This window comes from Sorex fumeus, unplaced genomic scaffold, assembly GCF_029834395.1.
Source record: "Sorex fumeus unplaced genomic scaffold, SorFum_2.1 ptg000127l, whole genome shotgun sequence".
In the NCBI taxonomy this organism is placed as follows: domain Eukaryota; kingdom Metazoa; phylum Chordata; class Mammalia; order Eulipotyphla; family Soricidae; genus Sorex; species Sorex fumeus.
The window spans coordinates 633158-646075 of NW_026606184.1; the positions used below are offsets into that span (position 1 = coordinate 633158).

A 12918-nucleotide genomic window follows, 5' to 3' on the forward strand; every position below is an offset into this window, starting at 1 on the left:
GCTAGATGGATGGACGGGCCGTGGCACGGTGGTCCCTAGAGATTCTCTGTCCAGGCAGAGGCCCTATCAGGGCAGAACGAAATCGCACGCGGGGTTGATCTAAAAATTCTTTAATTTTTTTTTTAAAAAAACTTTTTTTTTCTCGCTTTAAAAAACTTCTCCAATACATAATTGGCCCCTGGCCCCTTGCACTTACTTCTCCTCCCTCCGACCCTGACCGGGCGCGCAGGGCCGCAGTGGGTGGGCACAAAAGAGCCAGTTGGATGGAGACCAGTGCACACACACACACACACACACACAAAAGCCCGGGTCGATCCACGACCCCTGGGCTCCGCGACCCCCCCCCCCCACAACGGTCGCTTCCACCCTCGCAGGATAATAGACGAGAATAATACACATCTCCGGGCGCGCGCGCACGCGCCACCAGTGCGCGGCCACGCGTATGCAGGGCGGGGCCTAGACGGGGGCGCGCGCGGGTGCAGCGGCAGGAGTGGCCCGCGGGCACGCGCACGCACGCCTCTAAGGGGGAAGGCGTTAGGCGGTGCGGGCACGCGCACGCACGCCCCCGTGTAGCCGCAGGAACCTCCGAACGGGAACGGGCACGCGCACGCAAAGCGGGCACGCGCACGTCGAGGCGGATGCCACTGAGCGGGCGCGCGCGCACGGTGGACGTCACCGAGCAGGTGGCCGGGCACGCGCGCGCACTGCGGCGTCACTGGGCGGGCACGCGCACGTAGGGGCGTGCACGCGCACGCACGGTGGACGTCGCTGGGCACGGGCTAGGCTCGCGCACGCACTGCGGGTGACACTGGGCGGGCACGCGCACGTAGGGGCGGGCACGCGCACGCACGGTGGACGTTGCTGGGCACGGGCTAGGCTCGCGCACGCACTGCGGGTGACACTGGGCGGGCACGCGCACGTAGGGGCGGGCACGCGCACGCACGGTGGACGTTGCTGGGCACGGGCTAGGCTCGCGCACGCACTGTGGGCGTCACTGGGCGGGCACGCGCACGTAGGGGCGTGCACGCGCACGCACGGTGGACGTTGCTGGGCACGGGCTAGGCTCGCGCATGCACTGCGGGCGGCACCGGGCGGGCACGCGCACGTAGGGGCGGGCACGCGCACGCACGGTGGACGTTGCTGGGCACGGGCTAGGCTCGCGCACGCACTGCGGGAGGCACCGGGCGGGCACGCGCACGTATGGGGCGGGCGCGCGGGCGCACGGTGGACGTCGCTGCACAGGCGGCCGCGCGCGGGGCGGGTACGCGCACAGCACCGAGCGGGCGCGCGCAGGCTCATCCAGCAGCTCCCGCGCCCCGGAGCCCCAGCCGGCGGCCCCGGCGGGCGGGCGCGCGCGCTCAGTAGGCGAAGATGACCTGGTAGGTGACCTGGTGGCCGTTGTCCCAGGCGTAGAGCAGGCGGTCCTTGGGGTTGTAGCCCACGTGCGTGGTGTAGGCGAAGCGGTTCTCGAAGGGCAGCCGCGGCGCCGTCTGCGTGTTGGTGTGCGTGTCGAAGGCGTAGGACAGGTTGGCGTGGCGCCGGCCCGCGCTGTCCACGGCGTAGAGGACGCCGCAGATGACGAAGCAGTTGCCGTAGCGGTGGCGCCGCAGGCCCGTGCGCCACGTGGTGTCGCGGCGCGTGCTCAGGTCGGCCGCGTCCAGCTTGCTGAGCACCATGACCTCCTCGCCCAGGCCGCCGCCCGCGTCGCCCTCGTCCAGCGCCGGGTAGACGAGCCACAGCCCGTTCTCGTCCACGGCGAAGTGCACGTCCGAGTGGCCGCGCCAGCGCCAGGGCGTGGCCTCCTCGAAGGCCGCGTCGTGCAGCAGCGCCCACGCGGCCACGTAGCGGCGCCGCAGGTCGAACTTGAGGATGGTGCGCGTGAAGGCGCGGCTGTAGAAGAAGGCGCCGCCGTACACGGCGTGCCCGGTGCCCATCCAGCTGTAGGGCAGCTTGTACGAGTTGCTCCAGCGGCCTGCGGGCGGGCGGGCGGGGGCTCAGCGGGGCCGCGGGACCGGCCTGCGCCCCCCGCGCGCGCCCGCCGCCCGCCCGCGCGTCCCCAACTGTGCCCGTGCGTCCTCCGCGCGCGCCCGCGCGCCCCCAGCTCTGCACCCCCTGTGAGCCCTGAGCGCGCGTCTGGGCCCCCCAACTCTGCCTGTGCGCCCCCTGCGCGCACCTGCGCGTCGCCAACTCTGCCTGCGCGTCCCCAACTGTGCCTGTGCGCTCCCGGCGCGCCTCTGCGCGCCCCCAGCTCTGCGCCCTCCCGTGCGCCCTGAGCGCGCGTCTGGGCCCCCCAACTCTGCCTGTGCGCCCCCCGCGCGCGCCTGCGCTCCCCCAACTCTGCACCCCCTGAGCGCGCGCCTGTGCCCCCCAACTCTGCCTGTGCGCCCTGAGCGCGCACCCATGCACCCCCAGCTCTGCACCCCCTGAGCGCGCGCCTGTGCCCCCCAACTCTGCCTGTGCGCCCCCCCCCCACGCGCGCCTCTGCGTTCCCAACTCTGCCTGTCGCCCCCACGTTCCTGCGAGCGCGCATCCCTCCCTCCGCCCTGGGCCCCTCTAGGTCCCGAGCACAGGGGGGACAGGGGAAGGGGAGAGGCGGGGAGGGGGGGTCCCGCCCCCCACGGGGCTTCCCCCTCACCCTGCTTGAAGTTCTCGTGGTTCCGGAACTCCACCAGCGTGTTGCCGTAGTGGTAGTTGGTGACATAGATGCGCTCGTCCGAGGCCAGCGGGTCCTTCATCCACGCGCCCTCGTTGCGGCCGTACGTGTTGTGCAGGGTCGGGCCGGAGATGGTGGACAGCGTGTCCTTGCACTTTCCTGAGCGGAGGGCAGGGGCGAGGACGAAGGGTGACCCTCCGCGCCCCGTCCCCGCCTCCAGGCCGGGTGTCCTGCCCCCGTCCCGCCCCCCGTGCCCAGCCGGGACGGGACCCACCGATGCTGCTCCGGATGTCCTCCTCTTCCTCGGGGCTCAGCGTGGGGCTGGCGGGGACCGTGCCCCACCCGTCCGTGGCCTCCGTGCCCGTGGCCGTGGGAAGCGTGGGCGCAGTGGACGTGGCCTCGGCCGCCGCGGCCAGCGGCACCGCTGAGGCCGGAGGCGGAGTGGGGGTGACCGTGGGGGTGGCCGCCGTGTCCCCCGCGTCCTGGAGGGGCGTTGACCACTGTCCGGCGGAGGCCGGGGGCGTGGAGTCGGTGGGGGTCGCGGCCGGGGGCGGGGGGCCGTGTCTGAGCAGCTGCTCCTCGCTCAGCAGGTCCGTCTCGTGGTCACCGCTGAAAAACTCGTCTTCTGCGGGGGTGGACACGGGTCTCAGCCGGGCTTAGGGACAGGGGACCGCCCTCGCTGACCGGGGGTCACCAGTCTTTCTTTTTTTTTTCTTTTTGGGTCACACCCGGCGATGCACAGGGGTTCCTGCACTCAGGAATCACTCCTGGCAGTGCTCAGGGGACCCTGTGGGATGCTGGGACTCGAACCCGGGTCGGCCGCGTGCAAGGCCAACGCCCTCCCTGCTGTGCTATCGCTCCAGCCCCCACCAGTCTTATTTCTGACTTGAGTTTGGGGTTCAGTGGGGGTATGTGGACACCGCCTGCCTCGGCGGCACAGGCCGGGGGTCCCCACTCACGTAGTTCCTCAATGTCGTTCTCGTCCTCCTCGGGCTCCTGGGCCTTGTAGTAGGTGATGCCCCTGATGATGGTGGGCCTGGAGGCCGGTCGGCCCCTGGGCTCCGCAGGCCGGTGCGGGGGCCGCGGGGGCCTCGCCACGGCCGGCCGTGCCAGGGGCCTCGAACCCAGTAGCTCCACCGAATTGACCTGCCAAGAGAGTTTTCCTCCTGCAGAAACTTCCAGAACCTCCCCCCCTCCAGGGCCAGCCTTGTTGGTGTGTCCGCCGTGGCCACACTCGGTCTGGGAAACTGAGGCACGGAGTTGGGGGAGGCCCCACCCAGCACCCTGGTTTGAGCAGAGAGGGATGGGGGTCCCCGGGCGTCCCCCCACTCCATGCTCTGCCTGTTCCAGGCGAAGTCTCCGCTTCGTCTCCAGGAAACCTCAGGCGAAGCCCACCCACTGCTCCAGGCCCGGCTGAAATCTCGGCCCGGCCCAGCCCCGTTCCGGATCATTCCTGCGTCCCAGCCGCGGCTTGGTGGTTTGTGGCACCGACGCTGAGCCCCTGCCTCTGGCTTCTGTTCCCCGGGAATGGAAAACTGCCTTTATGGGACCACGTCCCGGCCGGGGGCTATGTTTTCCCCAGATGTCGGCGGGAAGAGCTTCTTGGACTTGTTCCGCCCGAGTGGGGCTGACTCAGCAGGCAGGCGGCTCCCGCGCTCTGGCCTGGGCGGGTGGATGTGAGGGCTGGGGCCGAGCAGCCGGTTTGTGGCCACGAGGGGACTCTGAGGCTGGACGCGGCTGAGGGTGTCTCCGGAGCGTCTGTCCGCGGAGGGACGGACAGCTGCCCTCTGGCTCAGCTCAGCGTGGGAGCGGGGGTCTCTGTAGGAGGCACCGTGGGGAATGGGCGGCAGAGACCCCTCATATTTGAGATCACCGGGTGGCTTTTGGGTGATGACCATAAGGTTCCCCTGTTCAGGGCTTTTGTGGAATTAGAGAATTTTTTTTTTCTTTTTGGGTCCCACCCGGCGATGCTCAGGGGTTCCTCCTGGCTCTGCACTCAGGAATTACTCCTGGTGGTGCTCAGGAGACCATATGGGATGCTGGGAATCGAACCCGGGTCAGCTGCATGCAAGGCAAACGCCCTATCCACTGTGCTATCGCTCCAGCCCCTTTTTTTTTTTGCTTTTTTGGGTCCCACCTGGTGATGCTCAGGGCTGACTCCCAGCTCTGCACTGAGGAATCACTCCTGGCGGTGCTCGGGGGACCCTATGGGATGCCAGGGATCGAACCCAGGTCGGCCGTGTGTAAGGCAAAAGCCCTGTCTACTGTGCTATTACTCCAGCCCATCCTTTTCATTTTAAATTTTTTTTTCTTTTTGGGTCACACCTGGCGATGCACAGGGGTTACTCCTGGCTCTGCACTCAGGAATTACTCCTGGCGGTGCTCAGGGGACCATATGGGATGCTGGGACTCGAACCCGGGTCGGCCGCGTGCCAGGCAAACACCCCACCCACTGTGCTATCACTCCAGCACCCTTAAATTGGTTTTTGGGTACACCTGGCTGTGCTCAGGGCTGACTCCTGGCTCTGCACTCAGGAATCACTCCTGGCGGTGCTCGGGGGACCCTGTGGGATCCTGGGAATCGAACCCGGGTCAACCGCGTGCAACACAACCGCCCTATCCGCTGTGCTACTGCTCCAGCCCCAGGACATGCAGTTCTTTGGGGCTGCGAAGCCGGGGAAAGCCGGCGGCTCTGGTCCCACTTTGCATGTGATGGAGAGAGAAAGGGCCAAAGAAATCAACTTTTTACTATTTTTTTTTTTGGCTTTTTGGGTCCCACCCGGCGATGCTCAAGGCTGACTCCCGGCTCTGCACTCAGGAATCACTCCTGGTGGTGCTCGGGGGACCCTGTGGGATGCCGGGGATCGAACCTGGGTCGGCTGCATGCCAGGCCAACGCCCTCCCCGCTGTGCTGTCGCCTTGGCCCCTCAGAGAGGCTTCGGCGCACTCAGCTGCCAGGAGACTGTGGTGCCCTGTGGCGACCTGAGTTGGTTTGTCCAGCAGCCAGGCCCAGGCCTCGGCGTCCCCTGCCAGCCTCCCTGGACCACGCCTGAGACCCCGCAACCCCCTGAAGCCAACATCTCTCACCCCTGCCTCTTGCTGGGTCGGTCACCTCCAGGCCTCTTGTCAGGAGGGGCTGTGGGGACCCCACGTTTGTCAGACGGGCAGAGGCTGAGTCGGGTCCTGGCCGAGGGGACACTTAGGACATGGGGACATGGGGGCCAGGGGCACACTTAGGACACAGCTGGACATGGGGGTCAGGGTACTCCAGAGCCGCCCCCCCGTGTCCACGAAGCCACGGGCCCTGGGAGCAGCCGCTGTCCCGTTCCCAAACTGCTGTCCCCGCCCACACGCTACTGTCCTGTCCGCGGGCCACCGTCCCGCCCGCAGCCGTGGTCTGGCAGGGGCCCAGCTGTGGCGTCTCCCTGCCCGTGGGGACAGCAGCGGGCCCCACTCGGGAATGCTGGCGTCCGGCTGGCGGCCCCGGTGTCGCCTCTTGCCAGGCAGCTGGGAACCCTCGGGCCAGGCTGGCGCTGCCAGAGACCCGGTCACTTCCGCTGCCCGCGGGCAGCGCCCCCGTCACCTTCCTCCGTCTGCTCGTCCCCAACCCGGCATGACCCAGTGGCCACCCCAGCCCCATGCCCGGGGACAGTGCGCTGTTCTCACAGACTCCTGCGTCACCTCAGCCCCTGTGTTACCCCAGACCTCTGTGTCCCCTCAGTCCCTCAGCCCCTATGTCACTTCAGCCTCCTTGTCACTTCAGGCCCTCGTCCCCTTAGCTTCTCAGCTGTGTCACCTCAGCCCTGTGTCACCTCAGACCCCGTGTCCCCTCAGCCCCCTCATTACCTCAGCTCCTTAACCCCCATGTCACCTCAGCCCCCCATTACCTCAGCCCCTATGTCCCCTCACCCCTGCCGTGTAACCTCAGCCCCCTTGTCACCTCAGGCCCTCGTCCCCTTAGCCCCTCTGTTCTGCTGTGTCACCTCAGTCCCTGTGTCACCTCAGACCCCGTGTCCTCTCAGCCCCCTCATTACCTCAGCTCCTTAACCCTCATGTCACCTCAGCCCCCCATTACCTCAGCCCCCGCATCACCTCAGACCCCTATGTCCCCTCAGCCCCTCAGCCTTGCTGTGTCCTCTTAGCCCCCATGTCACCTCAGCCCCTCAGCCCTGCCATCTCACCTCAGCCCCCTTGTCACCTCAGGCCCTCATCCTCTTAGCCCCTCTGCTCTGCCGTGTCACCTCAGACCCCAGGTCCCCTCAGCCCCCTCATTACCTCAGCTCCCTCAACCTTCATGTCATGTCAGCCCCTCATTACCTCAGCCCTGCTGTGTCACCTCAGCCTCTCAGCCTTGCCGTGTCCTCTCAGCCCCCACGTCACCTCAGCCCCTGTGTCACCTCAGACCCCATATCCCCAAAGCCCCCTCATTACCTCAGCTCCTCAACCCCCCATGTCACGTCAGCCCCCATGTCCCCTCAGCCCCGTGTCAACCTCAGCCTCTCCGTGTCACCTCAGCCCCCATATCACCTCAGACCCCGTGTCCCCTGAGCCCCCTCATTACCTCAGCTCCTCAGCCCCTGTATCACCTCAGCCCCCCATTACCTCAGCCCCCTGCATCACCTCAACCCCCATGTCACCTCAGCTCTTCAGCCTCCTGTGTCACCTCAGTCTCCCATCACCTCAGCCTGTCAGCCCTCCCTCATCACCTCAGCCCCCATCACCTCAGCCTCCATCTCCCATGTCCCTGCAGCCCCTGGACCAGAGAGCTGGGACAGAGTCGGGAGCCCAGGGCGCGGCTGTACCTCGGGGCGCGCATAGGCAGCGGCCGCATCCCTCTGCTCGCTGGTGGCGGGGTCGGGGTGGCCGTCGGGGGGCGTCCTGCAGCAGCCCTCGCGGCTCATCCCGCTCACCTCGGAGCGGATCTCGGCGATGTGCTCTTTGATGTGCTCGTTCTCCTGGGTGAGGTTTCTAGAAACTTCCTGCGGAGAGGAAGGGCCAGCCGGGGCCAGGGTGCTCGACTGTGACAGCCCTGTCGTGGTCGCACCCCCCCCATGACCCCAGGAGCTGCGGGACGGGGTCTCTGTCCCCACTGGCACCTGTTGGGGCCCCCGTCCCCCTGGGGGCCCTTCTTGGGGTGCAGGGGGGACGCCCCAGCCCTGCCAGAACAGCTGCACCCTGACTTGTCCACCCAGCCAAGGGTCCCGACAAGGACCCGCCAACGGGGCGTAGCTGGAAGTGGGGGACCCCCCCGATGGGACCAGCAGGACCCCCACAGCCGCCTCCCAGGATCTGGGGCCGGCGGGAGGGCCCGGCGCCACCCTGACCACAGCTGTCGGGGCCACCAGCTGCCACCATCCATCTCCGTGTCATCCCGGGGCGCCCAGACACCCCCAAATCAGCGCCCGGGTGGGTCTCTCCAGGGGGGAGCTTCTCCCCTCACACAGACACTGCCAGACGGGGGCTGCGTCCCCTCCCCTGTGTCCTAAAGGGTAGAATGGCCTGAGGGAACCGTGGGGAGGGGGACCCCCAGGACGGACACGGCCCCCCAGACGGCATTTCCCACGCTTGTGGGGAGCCCACGGCTGCCTTGATGTCCACCCAGTGGCGGGCAGGAGCCTTGTGTTGGGGTAGCGCGGCCGGGGGCTGCCATCAGGTTCTGCGTGCCTAGCGTGGACCTCACCACCTTTCTTTTTTTCTTTTTGCTTTTTGGGTCACGCCCGGCAATGCCCAGGGATTACTCCTGGCTCTGAGCTCAGAAATTACCCCTGGCGGTGCTCGGGGGACCCTATGGGATGCTGGGAATCGAACCCGGGTCGGCTGTGTGCAAGGCAAACGCCCTCCCCGCTGTGCTATCGCTCCAGCCCCCCTCACAACCTTTCTAGGACAAACGTGCCCCAACACGGGCACACGCGTGAGCCCGTCTGCCGGCATGTGTGTACTCACGCAAGCAGACACGGGCACACATCCGCCCCCACATGGGCACACGCGTGAGCCCTAATGCTGGCACGCGTGTACGCGCTGCATGCAGACACGGGCACACACGCGTTCCCACATGGGCACACGCGTGAGCCCGTCTGCTGGTATGCATGTACTCAATGCATGCAGACATGGGAACACACGGGCACACGCGTGAGCCCATCTGCCGGCACGGGGGCACTCACGCAGGCAGACACGGGTCTGTGTGTCGCTCAGAGCCCAGCGCCCGTGGTCCCACTCGGGCCCTGACATCCCGCGGGACCCCGAGGGCGGATCCCCCTGTGCTCCCCCTGCTCACCCCGTCTCTCCCCCTGCCTCCCCCTGCAGAGCTGCCCGGGACAGTCCACGCTGCAGCCCTCCGTGCTCAGGGCCTGGCCACTTCTCCCCTTGGCCAGCAAGACGGAGCCAGCCCGAGCCGGGCTCCGTCCGCTTCCATCTGCAAATGGAGTTTCCAGACCGGGGCCCGCGTGGCCGGCCTCCCCGCCCCCCGCCGACCCCACGGCAGCCCTGGGGACCGAGGGCCGGGCCCGGAGTGGGATTTCTCAGCCCTCGGCCAGGGCTCCGGAGCCAGCGCGGCGTCCAACCCCCACGCCCGCCGGCTGAGCCCCAGCCAGCCTCAGCCCAGACCCGCCAGGGCGCCCCGCGCTGGGCCCTCCCTCCCCCGTCACCCCACACTCACCCTCCCCCCCGTCACCCCCAAACTCACCTCCCAGCCCCTGCCACCCTCAGCTCAGCCTCCTGACCCAGTCACCCTCCCGCCCCCTCTTTCCCCAGAGGGACCCTGGCCGCCCTCAGCGCTGGAACCTGGAACTCGGAGCTGATGGGCCCGGTCCTGCCGACGTCCCCAGCAGCTGGGCTGGTGGGGCCCCTGCAGATGACACCGTAAAGCCCCCAGCTCGGGGGCGTCGGGGGTGCATGCTTGGGTTCGAGCCTTTGTCCTGGCAGTGCTACCCCCCCGGACCACTTCGGGAGTGAGGGGCGGGTCCCGGGCTCCCTTCGGTGACCCCCCCCCTCCCGGCCACCTGGCGTCTGGGACATCCGGCCGCCACTCACTTCCTCCAGCCTGCCCACGCGGCCCAGCAGCTTGGTGGTGACCGAGTGCAGCTTCAGCAGGTCCAGGCCGTAGAAGGCGCCCTCGAGCATGTCCAGCACCGTGGAGAGCTGCAAGACGGACCCTCAGCAGGACGCACGACCCCCCTGCCCGGCCCGGGGGGCGGGGGTGCGCATGCGTGAGGGCGTGTCTGATGAGTCTGAGTGTGTGTGTGTGTCAGCGTGTGAGTGTGTCTGTATGCCTCTGTGTGTATCTGTATGTTTGAGTCTGAGTGTGTGTGAGTGTGTTTGAGTGTGTGTGTGTCCGAGTGTATATATTTGTGTGTGTCAGAGTATGTGTGCGTGTGAGTCTGGGTGTGAGTGTGTGAGTTTGAGTATGTCTGTGTGTGTGTTTCTGAGTGTGTGTCTGAGTGTGAGTGTGTGAGTCTGAGTGAGTGGTTGTGAGTGTGTATTTGAGTATGTGTGTGTATCTGAATGTGTGTGTGAGTATGTGTCTGAGTGTGTCTTTGTGTTTGAGTCTAAGTATGTACTTGAGTGTGTGTCTGAGTTTGAGTGTGTACGTCTGAGTGTGAGTATGTATCTGAGTCTTTGTGTGAGTCTGAGTGTGTATCTGAGTGTGGGTGTGTGTGTCTGAGTGTGTGCCTATATGTGTGAGTATGTGTGTGTATTTGAGTGTGTCTGTGTGTCTGTGAGTGTGCATGTCTGAGTCTGTGAGTGCGTGTCTGAGTGTGCGTGTGTCAGAATGTGTCTGTGTGTCTGAGTGTGTGTGTCTGAGTGTGTGTGTCTGAGTGTGTGTGTCTGAGTGTATGTGAGTGCGTGTCCGCGTCCATGTCTGAGTGTGCGTGTGTCTGAATGTGTCTCTGTGTGTGTCTGACTCTGAGTGCGTGTCTGAGTGTGTGTGTCTGAGTGTATGTGAGTGCGTGTCTGAGTGTGCGTGTGTCTGAATGTGTCTGTGTGTGTCTGAGTGTGTGTCTATATGTGTGAGTGTGTATTTCAGTGTGTCTGAGTGTATGTGAGTGCGTGTCTGAGTGCATGTCTGAGTCTGTGCATGTCTGAGTGTGTCTGCGTGTGTCTGAGTGTGTGTCTGACTGTGAGTGTGTGTGTCGGGGTGTGTCTGAGTGTATGTGAGTGCATGTCCAAGTGTGTGTGTCCGTGCACGCGTGTGCAAGCCGCCTGTTCCCCGCCCGTGGGGGGCGCCCCGAGAGCATCCGAGGCCCAGCGCGTGTCCAGCCCAGCGCGTGTCCACCCGGCGCACCTTGAGGTCGCGGCCGTCGGCCTCGCGCAGCTTCTGCAGCCAGAAGTCGCCCTCGCAGGGGTTGAGCGCGGACGGGGGGGCCACACAGGCGCACTTGCAGGCGGGCCCCGAGGTGATGGTCTCCACCGTGTAGCTGTCGTCCAGGCGCGCGGTGCCCGCGTCCACCCGGCGGCAGGCCTCGCGGCCCAGCGGCCTCACCACGCACTTGCACTGGCAGTCGGCGCCCTCGGACACGGCCTTGACCTTGTCATAGTCGCCCAGCAGCTGGGCGGGACGGCGCGTGACCGGGCAGCCGGGCCAGGGCGCGTCCACCCGGACCCCCGCTTCCCGCGACACGGGGGGCGCCGTGCCCAGCACCAGCAGGGGCCAGAGCGTCCAGTGGGCGCACCCGGGCCCGTCTCCTGAGGGGCCACACTTGGCCCCTGGGGCTTGAGGGAAGAGCCGGCTTGGGGAGGGGGACAAGGCCGCCCCGAGCCCTCGCTTGGCCCGGAGCCCGCGGAACTGCATCAGCACCGGACACAGACTTGGCAAAGCCAGGGCCCCTCGGTACCTCCAGAGCCCCCGTGATAGTCTCAGTACCCCTCTGACAATCTCAGTGTCCCTATGACAATTTCAGTACCCCTGAGTCTCAGTACTCCTCTGACAATCTCAGTACCCTTGAGTCTCAGTATCCCTGTGAGTCTCAGTACCCCTGTGACAATCTCAGTACCCCTGAGTTTCAGTACCCCTGTGACAATCTCAGTACCCCTATGATAGTCTCAGTGCCCCTGAGTCTCGGTACTCCTGTGAGTCTCAGTACCCCTGAGTCTCAGTACCCCTGTGACAGTCTCAGTACCCCTGTGAGTCTCAGTACCCCTGTGACAATCTCAGTACCCCTGAGTCTCAGTACCCATGAGTCTAAGTACCCCTGTGACAGTCTCAGTACCCCGTGACAGTCTCAGCACTCCTGTGAGTCTCAGTACCCCTGTGACAGTCTCAGTACCTCTGTGAATCTCAGTACCCCTGTGAGTCTCAGTACCTCTGAGTCTCAGTACCCCTGAGTCTCAGTACCCCTGTGAGTCTCAGTAGCCCGTGACAGTCTCAGCACTCCTGTGAGTCTCAGTACCCCTGCGACAATCTCAGTTCCCTTGAGTCTCAGTACCCCTGTGACAGTCTCAGTACCTTCTGGGAATCTCAGTACCCCTGTGAGTCTCAGTACCCCTGAGTCTCAGTACCCCTGTGAGTCTCAGTACCCCTGTGAGTCTCAGTACCCCGTGACAGTCTCAGCACTCCTGTGAGTCTCAGTACCCCTGCGACAATCTCAGTTCCCTTGAGTCTCAGTACCCCTGTGACAGTCTCAGTACTCCTGTGAGTCTCAGTACCCCTGTGACAGTCTCAGTACCCCTGTGAGTCTCAGTACCCCTGAGTCTCAGTACCCCTGTGACAGTCTCAGCACCCCGTGAGTCTCAGTACGCCCCTGCACCCCCGGCAGTCTCCGCAGCCCTGCAGGGTGACAGTGAGCGGGGAAGGCGCCCCTCCGCTCCGGCTGCCCCCCGCCACGCCCGCTGCCCTGCCCTGCTTGCCGGGCCCCCTGCCCCTCTCCGGGGGCTCCCGCGGCGGCCGGGCGGGGGTCGGTACCTGGGACAGGACGTTCTCCTGGTTGTCAGCCTCGTTCTGCAGCGTGTCCTGGGGCTCGGGGGGCTCCGTGGCGCGGGCACCCCGGGCCGCGGCCAGCCCCAGCGCGCAGAAGAGCAGCAGCAGCGGCCGCCTGGCCATGAGGGTGGCGGGCAGGAGCCCCTGGACGCGGGGCGCGGGCCGGGCGGCGGCGGGCCGGGAGCGGCGGCCGGGGCGGGGCCTGCATTGTGCGGCCGGCGGGGCGGGCGCAGGGAGCTGGCCCGTCCCTGGCCCGCCCCCTGGTCAGCCCTTAGGCGCCTTCCAGCTCCAGGGGGATGCACTGACAGGCAGGTGGGGGGCTGCCAGAGGGGCCCCCTCCGTGCCAGGATGG

General features: G+C 66.2%; 1 protein-coding gene across 1 annotated transcript; it reads right to left on the bottom strand.

Moving 5' to 3' along the window:
- Nucleotides 1–1358: 1358 nt before the first annotated feature.
- OLFML2B (olfactomedin like 2B) lies at nucleotides 1359–12705 on the bottom strand. The gene is made up of 8 exons (XM_056137783.1): nucleotides 12552–12705; nucleotides 10935–11198; nucleotides 9683–9790; nucleotides 7446–7632; nucleotides 3613–3846; nucleotides 2928–3278; nucleotides 2636–2812; nucleotides 1359–1972 (listed from the first exon to the last, which is right to left on the bottom strand). The coding sequence occupies exons 1-8, from the start codon at nucleotides 12687–12689 to the stop codon at nucleotides 1359–1361; spliced, it is 2073 nt and encodes a 690-aa protein (XP_055993758.1). The 5' UTR covers nucleotides 12690–12705.
- Nucleotides 12706–12918: the final 213 nt, after the last annotated feature.